At 40.0% G+C, this 19,229-nt stretch overlaps 2 protein-coding genes across 2 annotated transcripts; both read left to right on the forward strand.

Moving 5' to 3' along the window:
* The first annotated feature begins 13,469 nt into the window (after positions 1-13,469).
* LOC124164498 lies at positions 13,470-14,300 on the forward strand. The gene has a single exon (XM_046541828.1). The coding sequence runs from the start codon at positions 13,470-13,472 to the stop codon at positions 14,298-14,300; it is 831 nt and encodes a 276-aa protein (XP_046397784.1).
* A 140-nt stretch (positions 14,301-14,440) lies between these two features.
* Positions 14,441-17,968, forward strand: LOC124164499. Its single transcript, XM_046541829.1, has 2 exons — positions 14,441-14,921; positions 17,964-17,968. Exons 1-2 carry the CDS (start codon positions 14,441-14,443, stop codon positions 17,966-17,968), a joined length of 486 nt encoding a protein of 161 aa, XP_046397785.1.
* The last annotated feature ends 1,261 nt before the right edge of the window (positions 17,969-19,229 follow it).

The raw sequence follows: 19,229 nt of genomic DNA on the forward strand, positions 1-19,229 counted from the left end.
GGTCGGATGCCAAAAGAATTTCAATTGGTTATTTTTTATTATTTTTTATATTGGTCGTATTATTTACTCAAATATTGGACCGGATTTGGTAAAATAAGTACATCTGGAGCGGGATTTGTACAGTCCGCCTTGTTTAAGTACGTACTCTCAATAATCCATGCATATGGATTTAAATTAACCGTTATAATTTTCCCTGAAACCATGTGCTGACAGTATTTTTATATGACGGGGTGCGAAGCCAAGGGGTACAAGTGATTTATTTCTTGTCGAAGTTTGGTAAAGTTAATTTTTAAAAGAAATGCACTAAAACTTGGATGCCAAGGGATTCGAGTGAGTGTATATTCTGGGCTGGCATCGAGTAGAAAATCAAATACACTACTAAATTTATAGTTCAACTCGTTTGTTTTCTTTGCGTGATATCTGCACATAACTCTGTTTAAAAAAGAAATCATTTGTTCCCCTTGGCTTCTCACCCACTCCTATACTAAATATTTTTGTTGAAAGTTATTCATCTCACTTGTTGAGAGATGGCCAGAACGATGGTTAGGATCACCAAGCTCTCTTCTCGAATTGTTTGAATGTCCAGTACGCAGTAATTACATAATACTTTAGAGATGAATAATGAATTTGTACAAGAAATATTAACGGATAGGTTCACTCGAATTTAATGTAAAATGATGATAGCTGTATCGTAAGTTTCATGGCAGGGGGATACTGAACGGAGAGGGGAAGTTAAAAACCGTGTTCGGGGTGAGATTGTGGGGTAAGCGAGAGACAGAATGGGAACTTGGAAAATGGAAAAAATGAATGGGTCTTACCCCGAATGGAAGAAGAAAGTCAAAGTTGGGAGGGAAGACAGGGGGAAGACAGGTTTCTGCAAAACACTCCACCTTAACTGGTAGAAAACTTAGATTAAATTCGCAAAAAAGTTATCATACCGCTAATTTATCTCATCTGCTAAAATATGAAAAGCAATCAGTGCTTTGAAATGTGAGGGTATTGCGGACCTCCGTCACGGAAATTAAAGCAGTAAGAAGGCTTGCACTTAATTACCGATTTTCTTTTCGCTCTATTGTATGCTCTATATTTGTACAAAAACAATTGTTTTCTTCGTATTATAAATGATTAAGCAAGGCAAAACTTATCATGACTCATGAAAGTCAATCAGGAACAGTTCAGTTGGCATAGCCTACCCTGTCTAACGCTTGCTGTAGAAGACTCACCAATGTAAATGCAGTACCAAGCATCATTCGTGTGAATCATAAATATTCTAGTACAGTGGCGGAAAAAATTAACGCAAAGCTCGTTGGCGTCTGAGAGCGGCCAGTTCAGGAACTACTTGTCTACCAAAATTTTGCCCTCGTAATGCTCTCATACAACCGGGAGTTTTAAAAGCAATATATCCCTTATACCGGGGAAATAATCATACCCGTCGCATTATCACAAGGCGCAAAAGATCCAGCTACGAATTCTTCGCCATATTCTCCGAAGTATGCTTCGCCCTCGACTCACCTACAATGGAATCCACTCTCGTCGGGACATAGTGGACACAGCCGACATATTGGGCATTGAGACTGCCCTAAAACCCAATCGTTCGGGTGGTGTAGTGGGTAAAGGCTTCATGCTTCGAATCAGGGGTTCCACGGATCAAGTCCCAGTGACGGATGACTTGATGCTGCTCACAAACACACTGTAAATATTTTTCTGATCTTAAAACTTCGCAATATCTATCAATAGGTCCATAGGACGTTGCATGGCTATTGAATTCTTACGCGCTTATTTATTTGTTGAAATTCAACCACCATATTGCATAACCATTTGGGCAGTTGACTGTGGAGTGAATTTTGACTACCATTTCCGCGTCGTCCAGCACCGCTTCAAGGCCCCTAACCATTTGCTGCATGTGCAATGTGTCACGGCTTGCTACTCCTCCCTCATTTCAAGGGAAAATTCCTCGGAAGTTCTGCAGAGCTGAGCGAAGGAAGAACATCAAGCCGCCCAAACTCAATAGTTCTCAATCGGGTAATTTTTGGCGTCTGCGCATGTATTTCATCAGAAACATTGAGCAAATGGTTAAGTTAACAGAGGTTAGACTTACCCTTAAATTTTTCAACAAAATGAGCATTACGCATACATTTTAAAAATATTTTATCATTATTATGGAACTAATGTTATTTCGAAATCATAGAAATATTGGACTGTCCCCGTTTTCAGCTATTTATTTATTCCCTACTTCGAACTTGTGATTACTTTTAGCTCTCAACATAGGTTAAGGAATAGAGTAAATCTCACAATGAATTATTCGAGGTAATTTCGCGTCAGAAAGGCGGTTGTAAGACATTTATGTTAATTTACAAACTAACTTTTTAAAAATAAAAATGATTTTTCATTACCTTCACCTATCAATGAAGAAATTTTATTCTTGTAATCACATGAATTACCATTCATTTTTACATCTTCATTTTATGGCCGAATTTCCAGTATTCTCTATTCATTGAAGAGGAGCGATAGAGTTTTTTTGACCATCCCGTGAATTATAGTGTGTGGTCGAATTTTCCCATTGTCTTAGCAAAAAATATATTTCCAATAAGCCACATAATGATTACATAAAATTTACCTCATATACAGCAGGCGTTTTCTTTTCACTTTCTTACGAAGGATTTACTCCCATGATTGTTGCATAATTGAAATGTGCATCAAAGATGGACTTCTGAAACAGTCTACGTAGCAAAAGAAAAGTAAATGAGTTTAATTGTGGACATTAAATATTTTGCGGAAAAGGATTCGGACACAAAAACGGAGTAGACCGGTAAATGACTGCAAGGTAAAGCATTTGTGTTTCAGAGAAGACGGGAATTATGCAGGAATTGATAAAGAAAACTAGCATCAAAGATCGGATTTGAACAAAAGTAATATTCACTGGGTTTAGAAGAAATAAATTCGAGAATCAATTGATTGATTATGCCTGAACGAGAAATTCACAAGGAAAAATATATCAGTCCATGAAATGTATCAACTTGTAGCAAGGAAATATTAATCATAATTCGATTACCACGGAAACAAATTCTAGATAAAATTCATTCCCTTCTATTAACTAAATACAATTAAATTCCTTTACGTTCCTTTCCAACCATTCAAATTTCAGTATTATCTCCAGTTTCCTAAATAACTTTTCAATAAGTGAAAATTATAATACTTTTCTGATTCTCATTTTATGTCAGTTTATAAAATTTAAAAACATATAACGCTTAGTTCAGATACATCTATTTTAATAAAGATCTAATTTTTAGTTGATGTTGTTAATCAAATACGCGTTCATATGGATCATCATTGAGATTAAAAATCAAGTTTTAAAGACATTATGAAGTTCAAAAAGCTCTATTTACTCCTCTCATTTCACTATGAAAGAAATCGTTTACTGACCAAATTAATCAATTTCTTTGGATAACTACATGAAAGAAATTATTAAACCTTAAAATGGCCATAACATATTGCGTTACCTAAATCAATTCGGCTTCGCATTTCTTTTCAATTGCAGTATGTTACAAGTTGTTCCAATATAATCCTCGGGAAACTTATTGGGCGTAGAATATTGAGCAAAGCATTGCAATACTGAACTGAAAACAAACAACTGATTTCTCGGAGGTGGCTCAAAAAAGTGCTTTCATTCTGTTTTGAGGAACTCTATAGGAGTTTTCCCTTGAAGGGGAGGAGTAGCAGGCCGTGACACATCACACATGCAGCAAATGGTTAGGGGCCTTGAAGCGGTGCTGGACGACGCGGAAATGGTAGTCAAAATTCACTCCACAGTCAACTGCCCTAATGGTTATGCAATATGGTGGTTGAATTTCAACAAATAAATAAGCGCGTAAGAATTCAATGGACCTATTGATAGATATTGCGAAGTTTTAAGATCAGAAATATATTTACAGTGTGTTTGTGAGCAGCATCAAGTCATCCGTCACTGGGACTCGATCCGTGGAACCCCTGATTAGAAGCATGAAGCCTTTACCCACTACACCACCCGAACGATTGGGTTTTAGGGCAGTCTCAATGCCCAATGTGTCGGCTGTGTCCACTATGTCCCGACGAGAGTGGATTCCATTGTAGGTGAGTCGAGGGCGAAGCATACTTCGGAAAATATGGCGAAGAATTCGTAGCTGGATCTTTTGCGCCTTGTGATAATGCGACGGGTATGATTATTTCCCCGGTATAAGGGATATATTGCTTTTAAAACTCCCGGTTGTATGAGAGCATTACGAGGGCAAAATTTTGGTAGACAAGTAGTTCCTGAACTGGCCGCTCTCAGACGCCAACGAGCTTTGCGTTAATTTTTTCCGCCACTGTACATGTGAAGATGTAACTAGAATTTTAATTTTCCTTTCGTCCAATTTGGACTTGTGGCCCAGAATATCTCGATTTTTTAATAGAGCGCATTTTATTCAGTTTGACTTTCTACGGCATTTTGTTGTCAATGCCCTTTCTTTTCTAATTTCATATGCTACTTTTTTTCAATGCCACTATGCATTTGTCGCTTCAAATGGATTTGCTGTGTTGGTCGTCTCTTTACAGACTGCTGAATTTAAAGAGAAACGAGCGATTTTACTTTTTTGCATGAAACGGGGATTGAAACGGAAAAATCACCAATCGCATAGTTGATAAAGTATGACGAGAGCGTTTCTTTTCATGTATTTTTGCGATTTTAAAATTTTATTATTTCAGTGCAACGTAAATTAAAGTACAATCGTGGAAATGAATAGGTATGAAGTTTGCAGTGGTGTCCATCTGTACATATTTCGCATTCTTTCTTTTAAGTTGCTCTCTAGCAGTGCCGTGGGAGTTAGGAGAGCCTTATTTCGGTCAGGCATGGGTGCCTTATCGGGTAAATCGGTTTCCGTTTATGAGAATTCGTTTATTTCGGGATACGTATTCTTGAAAACCATCATTTTAAATTCATGTTAATCTGATGACAAATGCTGAAAAAAACCACCCGGGGACCTAAGTTGGTCCTAACACCGAGGTAATGGGAAAACCGCGAAATTCAGAAGACTTTCCTAGAGGTGTACCCTGGTTTTCGGTAGAAGTCGCCAAATCATGTTTCACCTTGAGAACTGTACAAACGATGAGAATAATTCATTTTTCGTGGCTACGAGGTGAAAATATGTCGATATGTATGTTTTTTTGAATAAAAATCGACGTAAAATATGATTTTTTCGCAATAAAATTATCATCGGCTTAGATGTTTTTTGTATAAATACCGTTGAAAATAGCTAACTATACAGCTCTCCGTGAGAACTAGCTGCTTGAGAAAAATCGTTTACATTTCATGGAGTCGTGGCCGTAAACACGGAAAAACAAAAAACGTGGGACAGATGTAAGTGAAAATACATTGCATATTAATGTAGTGAAACACCAAAGCACGGAAAAATTGTCCTTCAATGACATTTGGGTGGCACCGCCCTGCTCTGTGGACCTGTTCTCAATGTCATTTGGTTGTAATGCTGCAATACTGGCTATGCCCAATGAGCCAGACCTGACTACGGAGCAGGCAGCATTGGGGGGCTACTCTGGGTATTTATTATTAATTAAGTAGGAAATGCTTCATTTGGTATCCATTCCCGTTTATCACTATGGAACTGAAATTGCGCGTTTCCCAATTTTCCACTTGACACTTGAGCGCTCTTTTTGGTTTCTCTGTCCTCTAATGTCAACAGGCGTACTCGGAGTGGGGTCGGATGTCATGGGCGGACGCGTCATGCTTGTGACCGGCAGCGGTGGACGTCAAATGACTGCTCGATCGAGATTCACAGCGCGCGTAGCGTATATTCCGACGCGGCCTGCATTCTTGGAGACGTTCCGTGCGGTGAGCGATATGTGGTTTTGTTGACCGTCACGGATACGCCACGTCTCCTGCGGGCGTTTATGAGCTCTCTCCCACGGAGTTATATCATTTTAGAGTTGATGCGTAGTTTTCCGTGGCGTTGTCTACATGGTGTCTCCATGCTTCTGGGTGTCACCACGGATTTTATATTCGACGACTGTTTCTACGGTATTCAAACCGGCGTCTCCAGGTCGACCCGTCGTCACAAAGAAACTGTCGTCGCTAAGAAAATCCATGTGGTGAAACCCAGAAGCATGGATACGAACTTTTTAGAGTTTTGTCCTCGGCGTTTATCCGAAATAATCCCTAATCCCGGATAAAAATCGTAGAGAGCCTATATAGCCAATGCATAAAGGTGGCCCTACTAACCTACGCATAACTAAATGCATGTCTTTTAATTTTCCCAGTATTCCTAACAGCATGTTTCGCATTTTTAGCTTTATAGAAATTTTGACTTGATGTGAGGTCGGCAAATGTTGTCTTTTGCATGAATGTGGATGCATAATTAGATCGAGGCGCAACGTTTTTATGACCGTGTGGTGTGAATCTGGGAATCCTCTTGCATACTGCATGCTAGAGATTGATCACCCCCTTCCACACACCCTAGAGGTGGCTCGCAGGTTATTATGTAGACGTAGTGCGTCACTGGTAAGCTCTATCTGTGCTTACCCTCGGCTCCCTTATCAACGGGTTTTAAAAAATGACCGCTCTCTGGCGATTCTTGCATATTAATCCTCAATATCGATGGCTACGTTTTTACATTACGTATCTCAAAATTTGGCCGGTTTGAGACGAATATTAAGAAAAAAGTGTAATGACAACCTCTGCAAGAGCTTTCAAACAAAACGGTTCATGAGTAGGACGGCGCATTCGAAGATAGAATCGGAACTCTTTCCACCCTTATGCATTCAATAAAGCTATTATTTAAAATCTTTATGATCCACATCCGATGTCTTCCGCAACTTTTGATCCGATGTATCTGATGAAGGGCAATATCCGCGGATATTTGGATCCGCGGTATCCGATCTGACCATCCCTAGAATAAATACATCGCTATATGACGATCGCCGCAAAATCATTGGGATAATTTGTACCGCACCCTTAAGAAGAATGTCTGATTTGTCCGGTTTTTTCCTTGCGAATAATGGCGAAGTGTAGAATTCTCTGGTAAGATTTCCCAAATCTCCCTCCGACGCTTCGTTGATCGAATAGATTTTCATTGGATTGCATTGCACCTCTGAATCCGTGAGTGCGATGGAAGGCTCATCGAAAAGTTGGAAGGATTTTTGGGAAATCTTACCCGTTTTTAAACGCGAGACTATTCTTCACTGCCAAATATCTTCTTTTTTTCATTTTGAGGTCGATTTATGGATTCATAAAAATGCAGTATTATTCCGTTTCCTCGCTCATTAACTCAGCGAATCAACGCAAAGGTTGTTTAGGATAGGGGATAGGGATCTCGCATCATTGCACATCGCGGACATTGAATGTCGCACGCACAATAAGGAACACTAGTTAACAGGTCATTCTTAATGCCGCGACGATAACTTGGCTCTTGAAAATGGCCTGAAGAAAGCGGTTTCACTATCAGTTTACTTTTTACCTCCGAAATGGTGATGTTTGATTTGTCTTGAGCCACCAGAATAGTTTAAATAAACACTTGCAATTTTTCACGATTGTTAAATATATGCCAACCAAGGTTTCAATATTACTTCATCATCTTCAAGGTACAAAATGGTTGAAAGGTACAAAACATTTTTATCTTGAAGATGATGTACTTACCATGCGCGCAGCTAGGAATTAAGGATAGGGGGGGGGGAACGGAGCAACTAATACTTGGGGGTATGGAATACGGGAGGTGCGGCCGCCTTCCGCAAGAAATGTTTTAGGATAATTGGTTCAAAATGGTGAGTTTTACGGCTTTCTGAGGGACATTTTATCAATCCTTACACTATTCCTAAAGTAATATTTATCGAATTAATTAAAACGGATTAAATTTTAAAATTTCACTGAGTTCTGGGGGGTATTTATCCCCCAAAAACCCCCTCCCTTGCTGCGCCACTGGTAGTAACAACGAATTCTAGGTCGGAATAAATTTCATAATTGCGGAAATTGTGTTTATTTCAATATGGAACAATTCCACTCCATCAGGCTTTGATCTTGGGATTTTACACTATCCGAATGGGTAGCTTCGGATAAGCTTTGACAAACTGTGGTCCAAGTGTGGGCCCCTGAGGAGACACAGTGGGCGATAGTTCAAACGATAAACTCCGGTTGGAGTGACGTTATTGGACCGTTGTTTCTGAATGGAATCCCACTTAGACCCAAGTCCCGAGGGTCGTAAATATTATGGCGGTCTTCACGCCACCTACCCTCGTTTGTACGTCCCCAGATATTATTTCCCACGACCCTCTTCATTGTTGCCGTCCAGAAGGATTCTTTATTCCCCTTGAATGTCTTGTTCTTATATTCACGAGTCCCTTTTATTTATTTGCCACAACACGGTGAGCCGAGGGTGTATACATGAATACCTCCACGGCACCAAAGCTCAACAATCACCCACAGAATCAAATCCGCTCATCTAGTATTACAAGGTCTACGTACTATATGAGCGGATTTGATTCGGTTGCTGTTTGTTTAGCGTTTATGCAGTGAAGGTATCGATTTACCACAAAAGAAAACTGTAAAAAATCTCTGTGTAATGTTTCAGTGAACCTTAGATGTACGCCTTAAACCCATTATGCGAGGCCTTTGTTTCTTAAGATCTCTACATCGACTCATCAAAGCTAAAGAAATACTCACACCCGATAAACGCATTTCTCCTGTAAAGACAGAAGCCTTCCTCACCTGGATCGTGCAGCCTTGTTCTGTAATTCCCATAATTATTGACTTTGTTGTCCCTACATTCAAATTCAAATGATTAGTCTGCGCCCAACTGTTAATTCTCTCGATATTCTCATTGACAAGTAAGATTAAGGCTATAATGATCTATTTAAAGTACAACGCCAATGAAATTTAAATGAGAAATTATTGTATTGTTCATTTTTTCTATGGCACTGTCAAGATAAGAAATTAGCGCCATTCTTTAATCCGCGTCGCCTATCTCCTGTATCCGCCTGCAGCCATGACAATAACTATCTCATCGCTTCTTTTGTGCTGCTATTTTTATGGGCTTGTACAGAGTTATTTTTTCGGTATAAAAAAGTCCTCTTCGAAGTACTTGAAAAAACTTCAAAACTCTTGATGAATGAAAAAAATTCCTTCATTCCTCGTTCATTATTTAAGTAGTTGCATACATTTTTGAAAGATTTCCCTCTCCTTTCCGTACACTATTGGCCGGTTTTATAATGTCTGGTTAAACCTCACGTTAACTAACGTGAAGATTACGGTAACGTGGAGTTTAACGAGAGGTTGTGTTTTATAAAGCAAATCCTACCGCCGGTTGGCTGATGGGAACTTTAACGAGAGGAAAGCACAGCTACTGTAATTCTCATACCAACAATTGATCGCGAAAAGTGAAACAGACGAAAGTCAAAATTTAAAAAATCGAGTTGGAGTATGGTGAAAGAATTGTTTACGTTTGTTTTGAAGTGATGGTTAGCTTTGAAAACGAAGATGAGCCAATATTTTCGGTTTTAATCATTGACGATCTAATGGTCAATCATCAGTGTGTCGTTAAAATAAAAATACTCGCCTCGAATTGTGAATATTTGGCAAGTACAAGCGTTAATTGTATGAGTGCTGATATACGTGTAAACCATAAATTACACGGAGATAATAAATGACTATTTGTGAATGGATTGAATCAAGGTCGAGTCCCTTTGCAAGAAATAGTGGTAAATTAACCTTGTTTGTGCTTATTTCACGAGAACGAAGATTCACATTTGTATTGTGAAACCAATCGAAATGGTTTTCTATTTAGTAGGCCACCAGAGATTTTAGGAACATTTTGAGGCTACTATGTAATCATAATGACGATAAATTTTAATCATACTTTTGCAGTAAGATATATCTTCTTGGCGTTAGTATGGCCCCCTAGCTAATTTATCATCATCTCTGCGTTCCCTACGGAATTAGGAACAACTTGCAAGTTGTGAATAATCAAAGCCTTTCCCGTTTTCAAAGTACTCACCATGGCCATAATTTAAATAACAGAATTTATAACCAACCACCGTCTAATAGAAAAATTCATCAGTGTTCATTAAAACGATAACGAGGCTTCTATCACTTTGATGTCATTGTTATGATCAATTATTTTATGGTAATTCCTTTGATGATTTTTGTGTTTTTATAGAATCATTTTTAGTTTTATTAAAATGTTCACAATAAGGAGGTAAATTCAGTCATGTGCCACTCGTGTAACAGACTCGAAAAGCATTGAGCCATATAATTGTCAGCTAGCAGCAGATATTTCATAACTTTAAATTATCTCATCTTATTTATGACGACATCTTATATATGACTATATACTGTTGAGAAGCAATACGTTTCATGAAATCCATAATCTCTGGCAAATAAATTTTCAATAAGGGACACAACTAAGTTTAAATTTCTTCATTTGAGAGATCAACACCTATTGGATGACACCAAGTAACCCTTACCTTTGAAGTATAAAGTGAAACATATTTTGATACTGGCTGTCAATAGTGTAGTTGCTACTGTAATAGGGATGACCGTGAGTCTTTATGATAATGCCATCGAAAATGTATTCATTGCCTTCATAAAATTGAATGGATGTTCAGAAATCACTGATCATGTACATAGCTTCACAGTCGAAAATTTAAATTAGAGAAGAATGAATAAAGCTTGAATAACTTGTGCATAACCCTATCACAGTTACTTCAAGGGCTCTTGCCATCCAATTATTAAATAAATGTACAGTTTGCAGCAAACCTTACGTACTTTACAAGTAGGCTGCATGTTGTTATGACAGTATGCATCTGTAACAAAATATTGCAACTCTTTTTGGCTCATAGCTTATGATGGGGGATCTATTCTTTATGTAAATACTATTTTTGCAAACCTTGTGTGAGAATAAGTTTTAAGTGCTAATGTAACTAACTTCATATCTAATCAACAGCAAGGCTTGTATTGTATTTAAGATTTAAGGAAATGAAATGGGTGTAAAGATAATAAAGTTGCTGGGTTCAATTTGTAAAGAATCTGTTGAAAAACATATCTAATCAGAATAAAAGCATGAAATTTCGACTCTCAGTGGTGTTTATGAATTCCTTACTATACATGAGATAGGTATTTTCTTTTATTCTCAGCCCATTAAATATGAAGCTTTCATTGAACATGTTTTAAATATTTAGCAGAGTACTAAATTATACAAAGACAGTAGTGGATCCAGGATAGGGACAAGGGGGTGGGCTAGGTGAGGTTCAAATTCCAGCTGTAGTGGGGGCCGGAAATATACCACCATTCTATCTAGTGTAAATTGGATATCCAAGGTTAGTAAATTGGATACCCTCCTTAGCCCCCCCCCCCCATGGATACATCACTGTACAAAGATACAGTTATTTATAGAGCATTTAAAGAATTTATTTGTATCAATTGCAAAGCATAAGGATTCCATCATGATGACTCCTTTATTGCAACTGTCTTTTTGGGATATGGGTTTTCAATGTAATTATGTTGTTACATGCTGTCACTGTAAGTAATTTTTTTACAACCTACTTCTGGGGTAATCCTTTTGAATGCTGTACCAAGTAATCTCGGAATGCACCTCACTGACATCACTCACTTATAATTAACCCTTTCGCGCCGGACCTTCGTTGAGGGAAATTCTTCCTCAATACGAGTCTCTTGAAAGTTTTCTTTACTCCACTGTACGAAGCTTTTTCGCGTCGACTGAAGGCAGTGGTTCCCTCCCTAACCATTTTTGGACCCAACTCAGTGGGGTGCCGATCCCTTTCCTCGGCCTCCGTCCCAGACCCTAGAGGGATTAAAAGCCCCTTCCTAGGACGAGTCCGCGATCAACTGGCTAAAATATTAGTGCAAAATATATAAAAATATTTGTTGTTCGCATCGATTTTTTACATTCAAAATGAATTTGGTGTTTCTTTTCTGAGCGTGCAGAAATTGTAAACGAAGTTCTAACGTTGATATAGACGAATTTAGTATATTTACTAGTTGGTCTATAACTTCGTTGATATTAACGTTAGAATTTTGTTTGAAACTTCCATGTGTTCGGCAAAAAAAGGTGAATTCATTTATAGCAATAGATATGAAAAGTAAGCAACAAATATAGTTTTGGAAAACACACTGCAAATAACAGTAGTTGACCGCATGGAGAAGATAAGAAAGGGTCGACCTGAGCGGCCGAAGATTGGACTGGGCTCGCACTAAGGCGGATCACGAGGGGCGACCGCGTCCGTGGGTCTATTGTGTCCACCACGGTCACTTTTTTCGACCTGTGCCGCACAGGCGTGGTATTCGTTGCTTAGGTTAGGAAAATTAACGCCGCACAGGTGTGGCATTCGTTGTTCATGGAAAAAAATCGTCGCCGCACTTGTGTGGCATTCGGCGCGAAAGGGTTAACGTATGTGCTTCCATTATCATAAACGCAATAATATGACTTCCTCACATAATTTTATCGTACCATGTTCTATTTATGAAGTGATTATTAAAGCAATTTCCCTTACATCAACTCCACTTTCATAAATCTATTAAGAAATTTGCCTTTGTGACATGAACATTCTCATAGACTGTTTCTCATTACATACGTTGCAGCTATGCATGTTAAAATATATCTCTAGTGATGCAGATCGGAGCAAGACAGATGAGATAGAGATAATCCTTGGAATAAATAAAAAGAGGAGAATTAAAGGGAAAATCACAGCACCAAAGTGCAAATAGAGTCTAGTTAAGATATATGGAGTAAGATTTGCTATGGAACTCGTATTTCTGACCCAGAAGGAGGATAAGAATAGAGGTATACAGGAATGTATAGATAATATTGACAGAGGAAAAGGAAGTAGAAAGTGAGGTGAGGGAATTATTACAGGAGATAAATTAAATATAAAAGATGTAGATGAAGTGAATATCAAGATTGAAATGCTGAAAACTGTGATTAAGGTAAGGATTTTGAGTAAAAAGAAAGGGCAGGGACAAGCCCTTGGATAGAATTGACTTTGCAGCATCGCTTAGCCGTTCGTCTGTTAGGTTCACGATAGTACGATGGTCCTTTTTAGGGCCTTGGACCTCATCTAAGGGATGCTGTCTGCTCTTGAGTTTGTAGTACTTCTTAATTTGTTTCTCCTGGATTGAAGAAAACTTCTTGCGGGATGATTCAGACGTAATTCGGTCCAGAGTATCCCAGTCAGATGCTGTCAGCGAGGAGCTCAATTCTAGGTGTAGTCTGTATAATTCTTCTGAACAGTGGTGAATGGAGCGGCGGTTGTTGTGGATTCTCTCTCTCAATATCGCTTCGCTGGTTCGGCGAAGAATTCTCATTGCTGTTGGTGTCTTTAGATGATGTTTCACTGTGACACAGGGTGGCAGAGTGTCAGAATCACGGCATCTTTGAAGAAACGCCAAGGAGGAGAGAAACTTTGCCATTGCTCCAAGCATAATTCCCAAGGAAATGATCGTGACTGGAGTAGAGGCTGCCATTCGCGGTCTCCCCAAGAATTTTGCTGATGAGATTCGAGAGGACGTGTCGCGGATCCTGAGGAAAACACGGCCACCTAAACCAAACACCACAGCAGCGGAGAGGAAGGCATTACAGGAGCTAAAGAATAACGAGGACCTCCTCATTATCCCCGCGGACAAGGGCAACGCTACTGTGATCATGAAGAGATCAGACTATAATGACAAGATCACTACTTTGCTGAGTAGTGCCACCTACAAAGAGTTAAAATCCGATCCGACAGCCAAATTAGAACGATCTACTAGGAGTATCATCAAAACTTCCTCCATACCTGCAGAAGTACAAAGGAAACTCCTGCCATCAGCGTCCAAGCCACCTAGACTCTATGGACTCCCTAAAGTCCATAAAGAAGGCATTCCACTCAGGCCTATCGTCAGCAATATCGGCGCACCCACCTACCTCTTGGCTCAATACCTGGCTGAAGCACTTCAACCCTTCACCGGAAACTCGTCGTCCTTCGTGAAGAATTCAACGCACTTCATTGAACGACTTCAGGAAACTACTGTGAAGAATGGAGATCTGCTAGTAAGCTTTGACATCGTGTCTCTTTTTACCAACGTACCCATTAACGACTCCATCAAGATCGTGGAAAAGCTCATCGATAACGGATTACCCAAAGATTTTCCCAGGCTTGTGGAGCATTGTCTTCGAAATTCATTCTTTTTATGGAATGACCGTTACTACGAACAGAGTGATGGCGCTGCTATGGGATCTCCATTGTCCCCTGTGATCGCCAACCTGTTTATGGAGGAATTTGAGAATTAGTGCTGACTTCTTACAAAAAGAAACCTACCCTCTGGATCCGATACGTGGACGACACATTTGTCATCTGGCCACATGGAGAGCAAGAATTGGAGAATTTTCTACGACACCTCAACAACCAACATGATTCAATCAAGTTCACCATGGTTGTGGAAAAGGACGGCTGCCTACCCTTTCTTGACGTACTGGTGACGAAGAAACCCAATGGAAAACTCGGCCATGGAGTCTACCGTAAGGCGACACATACGGACCGATATCTGCACGCCTCCTCACACCACCACCCTACTCAGAAGGCAGCTCTAATCTCGACATTAGTGCACAGAGCATACTCCATCTCTGACCAACTCTCACTTCCCGCCGAAAAACAACATTTGGTGACGGCCCTGGCCAGCAATGGATATCACAGTGACATGGTCCTTAAAAGGACCGCAAAGATGGAAAGAAAACTCAAGAATAAGACACCAAGTCCAAAAACGGAGAAACCCAAGGCAGCGGGTTATGCGACAATCCCCTATGTGGCTGGCACCAGTGAAAAAATCGCGAGACTCCTCAAAAAATTCGACGTAACAACACGCTTCAACTGTGTTAAGAAGACTGGAGAACTTCTTCCGACTCCTAAGGACCGTATCTCTCCTCACGCCTACGAAGGAGTTTATGAAATTGAATGCAGTTGCGGTATGTCATACATCGGACAGACCGGGAGAGCCGTGAAGTGCCGCATTCAAGAACATAGAAGAGCGGTGAAAAACAAACAATTCCATTTGTCGGCTGTGGCCGAGCACACTCTCAGTGAACCTGGACACGACATCAACTGGGAAGAAACAAAAGTTATCGCCAGAGAATCCCGATATTTTCCGAGGATCATCCGAGAGGCGATTAAAATATCCAAACATCCTCATAATTTCAATCGAGAGGATAGCTACGCACTCCACAGCACATGGAAGAGACTCTTCGCCCCATACCCCCACGCTATTGGCCGCAAGGCGACCAATCAGGGCGAACCTACACCACTGGGGTGCCTATATAACGGCAGCCAAAACACGGCATAATCACTTCGACCTGAAGACGCCTGCTGGAATGCAGGAGAAACTGTTGTCACCAACACAACCACGACGCGGTGAAACCCGGAAGATGCAGCCTACAGTACAATATACACTGTTGGTGAAATGATAAAAAAGGTTAACAAGTACGTGTGAAATTTTTTGTGGGAAAACATAAAAATAAGGGTGTAGTATCCTTCAGCGAAAACATCCACTGCAGGAATACGCCCACACAAGAAGGGGGGCGTGAAAAACCTGTGAAAAACTACTACATATCACTTTGTCGTAGGCGCTGCTCAGTGTCATGTATATTTACCAGCTAGTTGTTTAAGTGAAAAGTGCTTTGTGTAACCTCCTCTTAAAGGATGCCAATGGTGATGAGTTTCTAATTGAAACTTTAGGATTATTACATTCCCTACGTGCTGTAACGGTAAATGATTTGTTGTAAAGTGGAATGTCTATATATTGAAGTTAATAGTGATATTTAATGTAAATATTATAAGTACTAGCATTACATTAATATTGCGGCATACAACAGTGCCAATGAAAATTCAATTGGCCCATTGGCTCAGAAGTTAGTAGATGTTTGCGTTGCTTGCATGAAGTCCATCCATTTTAGTGGTGTAAACAACTTGATTTACACTTACTGTCAAAACCGTATTTGTCTTCATTATATCTAAAATAAAAGTTATTGGAACGGAAACCACGGGGAAACCCAGCGGTGAAATTCCAACAACTAGATTTTGCGCATAAAAACGAGTGCTTTTTTTGAGAAAAAATATTGTACAGGAAATAATATGGAGCCAAAGATTTTTTTAGTAAATGATTCGACGTAGAAATAAATTCTCTTTCGTATGCTTTTTGCTGAATTGAAATTGACTGCCTGGTTTAAGACGATAGAGATCCTAAAAACTCGGGAGTTTTGCTTTCTTTTCAATGACGGTAGTCACTGTGCGCCTACATCAGCATATTTAGCACTCTTTCCAATACCCATCCTGCCATCCCGGGGTTGGTTGACTCGATGGACTTTGTCAGGATACAGAGAAGGAGACTGTGGGGCAGGAGTTGGTTGGCATTCCTGGGATAAGACGTCCGTCTTTCATCCTCTTCGGCATTCATTCTTGGAAGACATGTTCGATAGAAGGGAAAGGGATGTGGAGGCTGCCTTCACGAGAGACAAGACTCCAAATCGATTTCCCATCCACGGACGACACTTCGCTTGTCGTGCAGGTATCGAGTCGAGGGATTGAGGCGATCATGAAACTTCCTTACGTGTCCTTTCCCTCTCGTCCTCAAATCTTATCTTCCTGCCCCATGGTCCCTCACCTACATCTCGAAAATAGCGTCGGGCGTGCCGAATTTCCTCTCATTTTCCCGCGTCTAACCAAATCGACCACATCGCCCATCGTCAACACAATGTCAACAGGAAATAAAAAAATTCAGTTTTACTTTGGGGCAAAATTAATAAATCGTCCGCATAGTTAGTTGCCATATGATACGTTTTACGACTTATTCGTAATCTTTATTTGGCCCAGACTGCGCAAGTGAGGGTAGCGGACGGAGAATATGGGTGGGCAGGCATTGGCCGAGGTGTAAGGCAAGGCTGTCCTGTATTGCCGCTTTTTTTAACGTATACGCTGAGGAGATGGTAAGAGAAGCGTGGGACGATTTGGAAGCTGGAGTGAAGGTGGGAGGAATGATGTATATATCGGTAAGGTTCGCGGATGATTAAGCGCTGATAAGCCAGTCAGCGAGGGGACTACAGGCTCTAGTGGGTGCGTTATACGAGCGGTGCGAGGAGTATGGGATGAGGATTAATCACAAGAAGACGAAGGTAATGCGGTTATTTAAAGTATCGCGAGCGATGGTTGTGAGACTCAAGATAAAAGTAGGTGGGGAAAAACTTGAACAGGTAGAACAGTTTAACTATTTGGGCAGCACATTAGAGGAAAACGGACACAGTTACAAGGACATCAGGAAGCGAATTGCACTAGCAAAGGAGGCGTTCATGAACATATGAACAGGAAGGAGCTTCTGACAGGATCGTTATTTAAGAGTTTGATTTTGAGTGTAGCTCTCTACAGTGCGGTAACGTGGACACTGAGGAAAGAAGACGAGAGAAGATTGGAGGCATTCGAGATGTGGGAATTGAGAAGGATGGGGAGGGTGAAATGGATGGAGAGGAATAGGAACGACGAAGTACTGGACATGGTGGGTGAGGAGAGGCAGCTTTTAGATTACATACGGAGGAGACAGAAGGTATGAGAGAATGTTGAAAATGGTGTTAGAAGGTAGAATGTTGGGTAAACGAGGGAGGGGAAGGGAAAGAATAGGATTTTTAGATAGATTGAAAGAGAGTAGGCGTTACAGTGAATTAAAGAAGGCAGTGCTGGAAGGAAAGGGAGGCTTCCAGATCACTTCTTGAACACTCCATGGAAACCTACCTTCATCGGTAGAATACCAGAATCTTATAGTAATTTTTTATAACTTTTAATGCATTTTAATTATAATTTATTTGTGATTCATGTCAATTAATGGCTGATTGAGTACATTCTCTGTTAAAACACTGGCGGACGTTTATTTTCTTTATTAAGTGTAATGTGAAATGGTTTCTGTTACATCACAGTTTGATCTTTCCCTTTTGTTGACGATATTGTTACACTGCTCTGTCTACATACTGTCGCCGGCCCGCGCAGAATTCGTTTGTTAGGATTACTATTTTCTTTCTTTTATTTTATTCATGAATCGTTTCTGAAACAGTTCATTGTGATGTACAGTTATTTTCTCAAAGACCTGCAGCTCGATTCTGTAAATTTGATATGACCGTCACAAGCGGATTTCGTCAATGTATACACGGCTTTGACGCTGGAGCGAATCGGAAACTTTTTAGTGACATCACTATCACTTCCGCGTCCGTGAAAGTATTCACGCCCGAGAGAGCCTGTGGTAGCTTCGTCGCGGCTAATTTTTCCTCATGAATTTTCGCTGTGATTGATAATTAATAGCACATTATTCATTCATTACGATGGTGGCTATTTTATATTGTCACTTCCCATGTATAATATGTATTAAAAACAAATAAAAGAAAATCGTTAAGTTAAATTTACATACGCCTACTATTTTAATTGGTTGGCCTTTATTGCAATTGAAGTTGGTGAGAAGTTAAACCCTGCGCTGAGGGTTTGACAATTATCTTATATTTGTGCATCTGCTAGAATGTACAAGTCAAATACTCACAACTTATAATGTTCATAATAATTTGGAGTAGAACCAATTGTAAAAGTATTGTACGGTATTGAATGCTAACAGATGTATTTAATATTGGTTTCGTAAGTTCAAGCCTTCGATTTGTTTTTATTAAGGAGAATGGAGGCTCTTCACATAACTCCGCTACTTTTGCATGAGCATCGATGTCGATGGAGGCAACAGATGCACATACTTCGGCGGCAGTAACGCGATATCAACAATCCCTTCGAGATGCGGGAAGAGCATTTAAGAAGTGTTTGTCCCACGTATCTCGAGGATTGGCGATGAATATTGTCACTGAGCTCACACCACGATTAATTCTTAGACGTTTAGATGGCTTGCCGGGGCATGCTTCAGTACGTTAAGGTAAAAAATAATCATCTATTCCATATCTTCCATGCATTCTTGCTGCCGTTCAGTAATAAGGCCAACGTGATACTTTTTTCTGTTGACACAATAGAAATACTAAGACACGTAAACATCTCGTCCTCTAACAGAAACTGTTAATAATCAACTCGTATTCGCGCCAGAAACATTTTCACCAGTATAAATCGTGAATAGTGGCATGTGCTTGCACTATCAGACATATAAACGCAGATATCACATTTACAGAATCGAGCTGCAGATGCCTCAGAAAATACAGGAA

Source organism: Ischnura elegans, chromosome 8 (assembly GCF_921293095.1).
Source record: "Ischnura elegans chromosome 8, ioIscEleg1.1, whole genome shotgun sequence".
NCBI classification, from domain to species: Eukaryota; Metazoa; Arthropoda; class Insecta; order Odonata; family Coenagrionidae; genus Ischnura; species Ischnura elegans.

Coding starts and splice junctions, on each gene's coding strand:
- LOC124164498 (XM_046541828.1), top strand. CDS start 13,470: ATGATCGTGACTGGAGTAGAGGCTGCCATTCGCGGTCTCCCCAAGAAT.
- LOC124164499 (XM_046541829.1), top strand. CDS start 14,441: ATGGTTGTGGAAAAGGACGGCTGCCTACCCTTTCTTGACGTACTGGTG.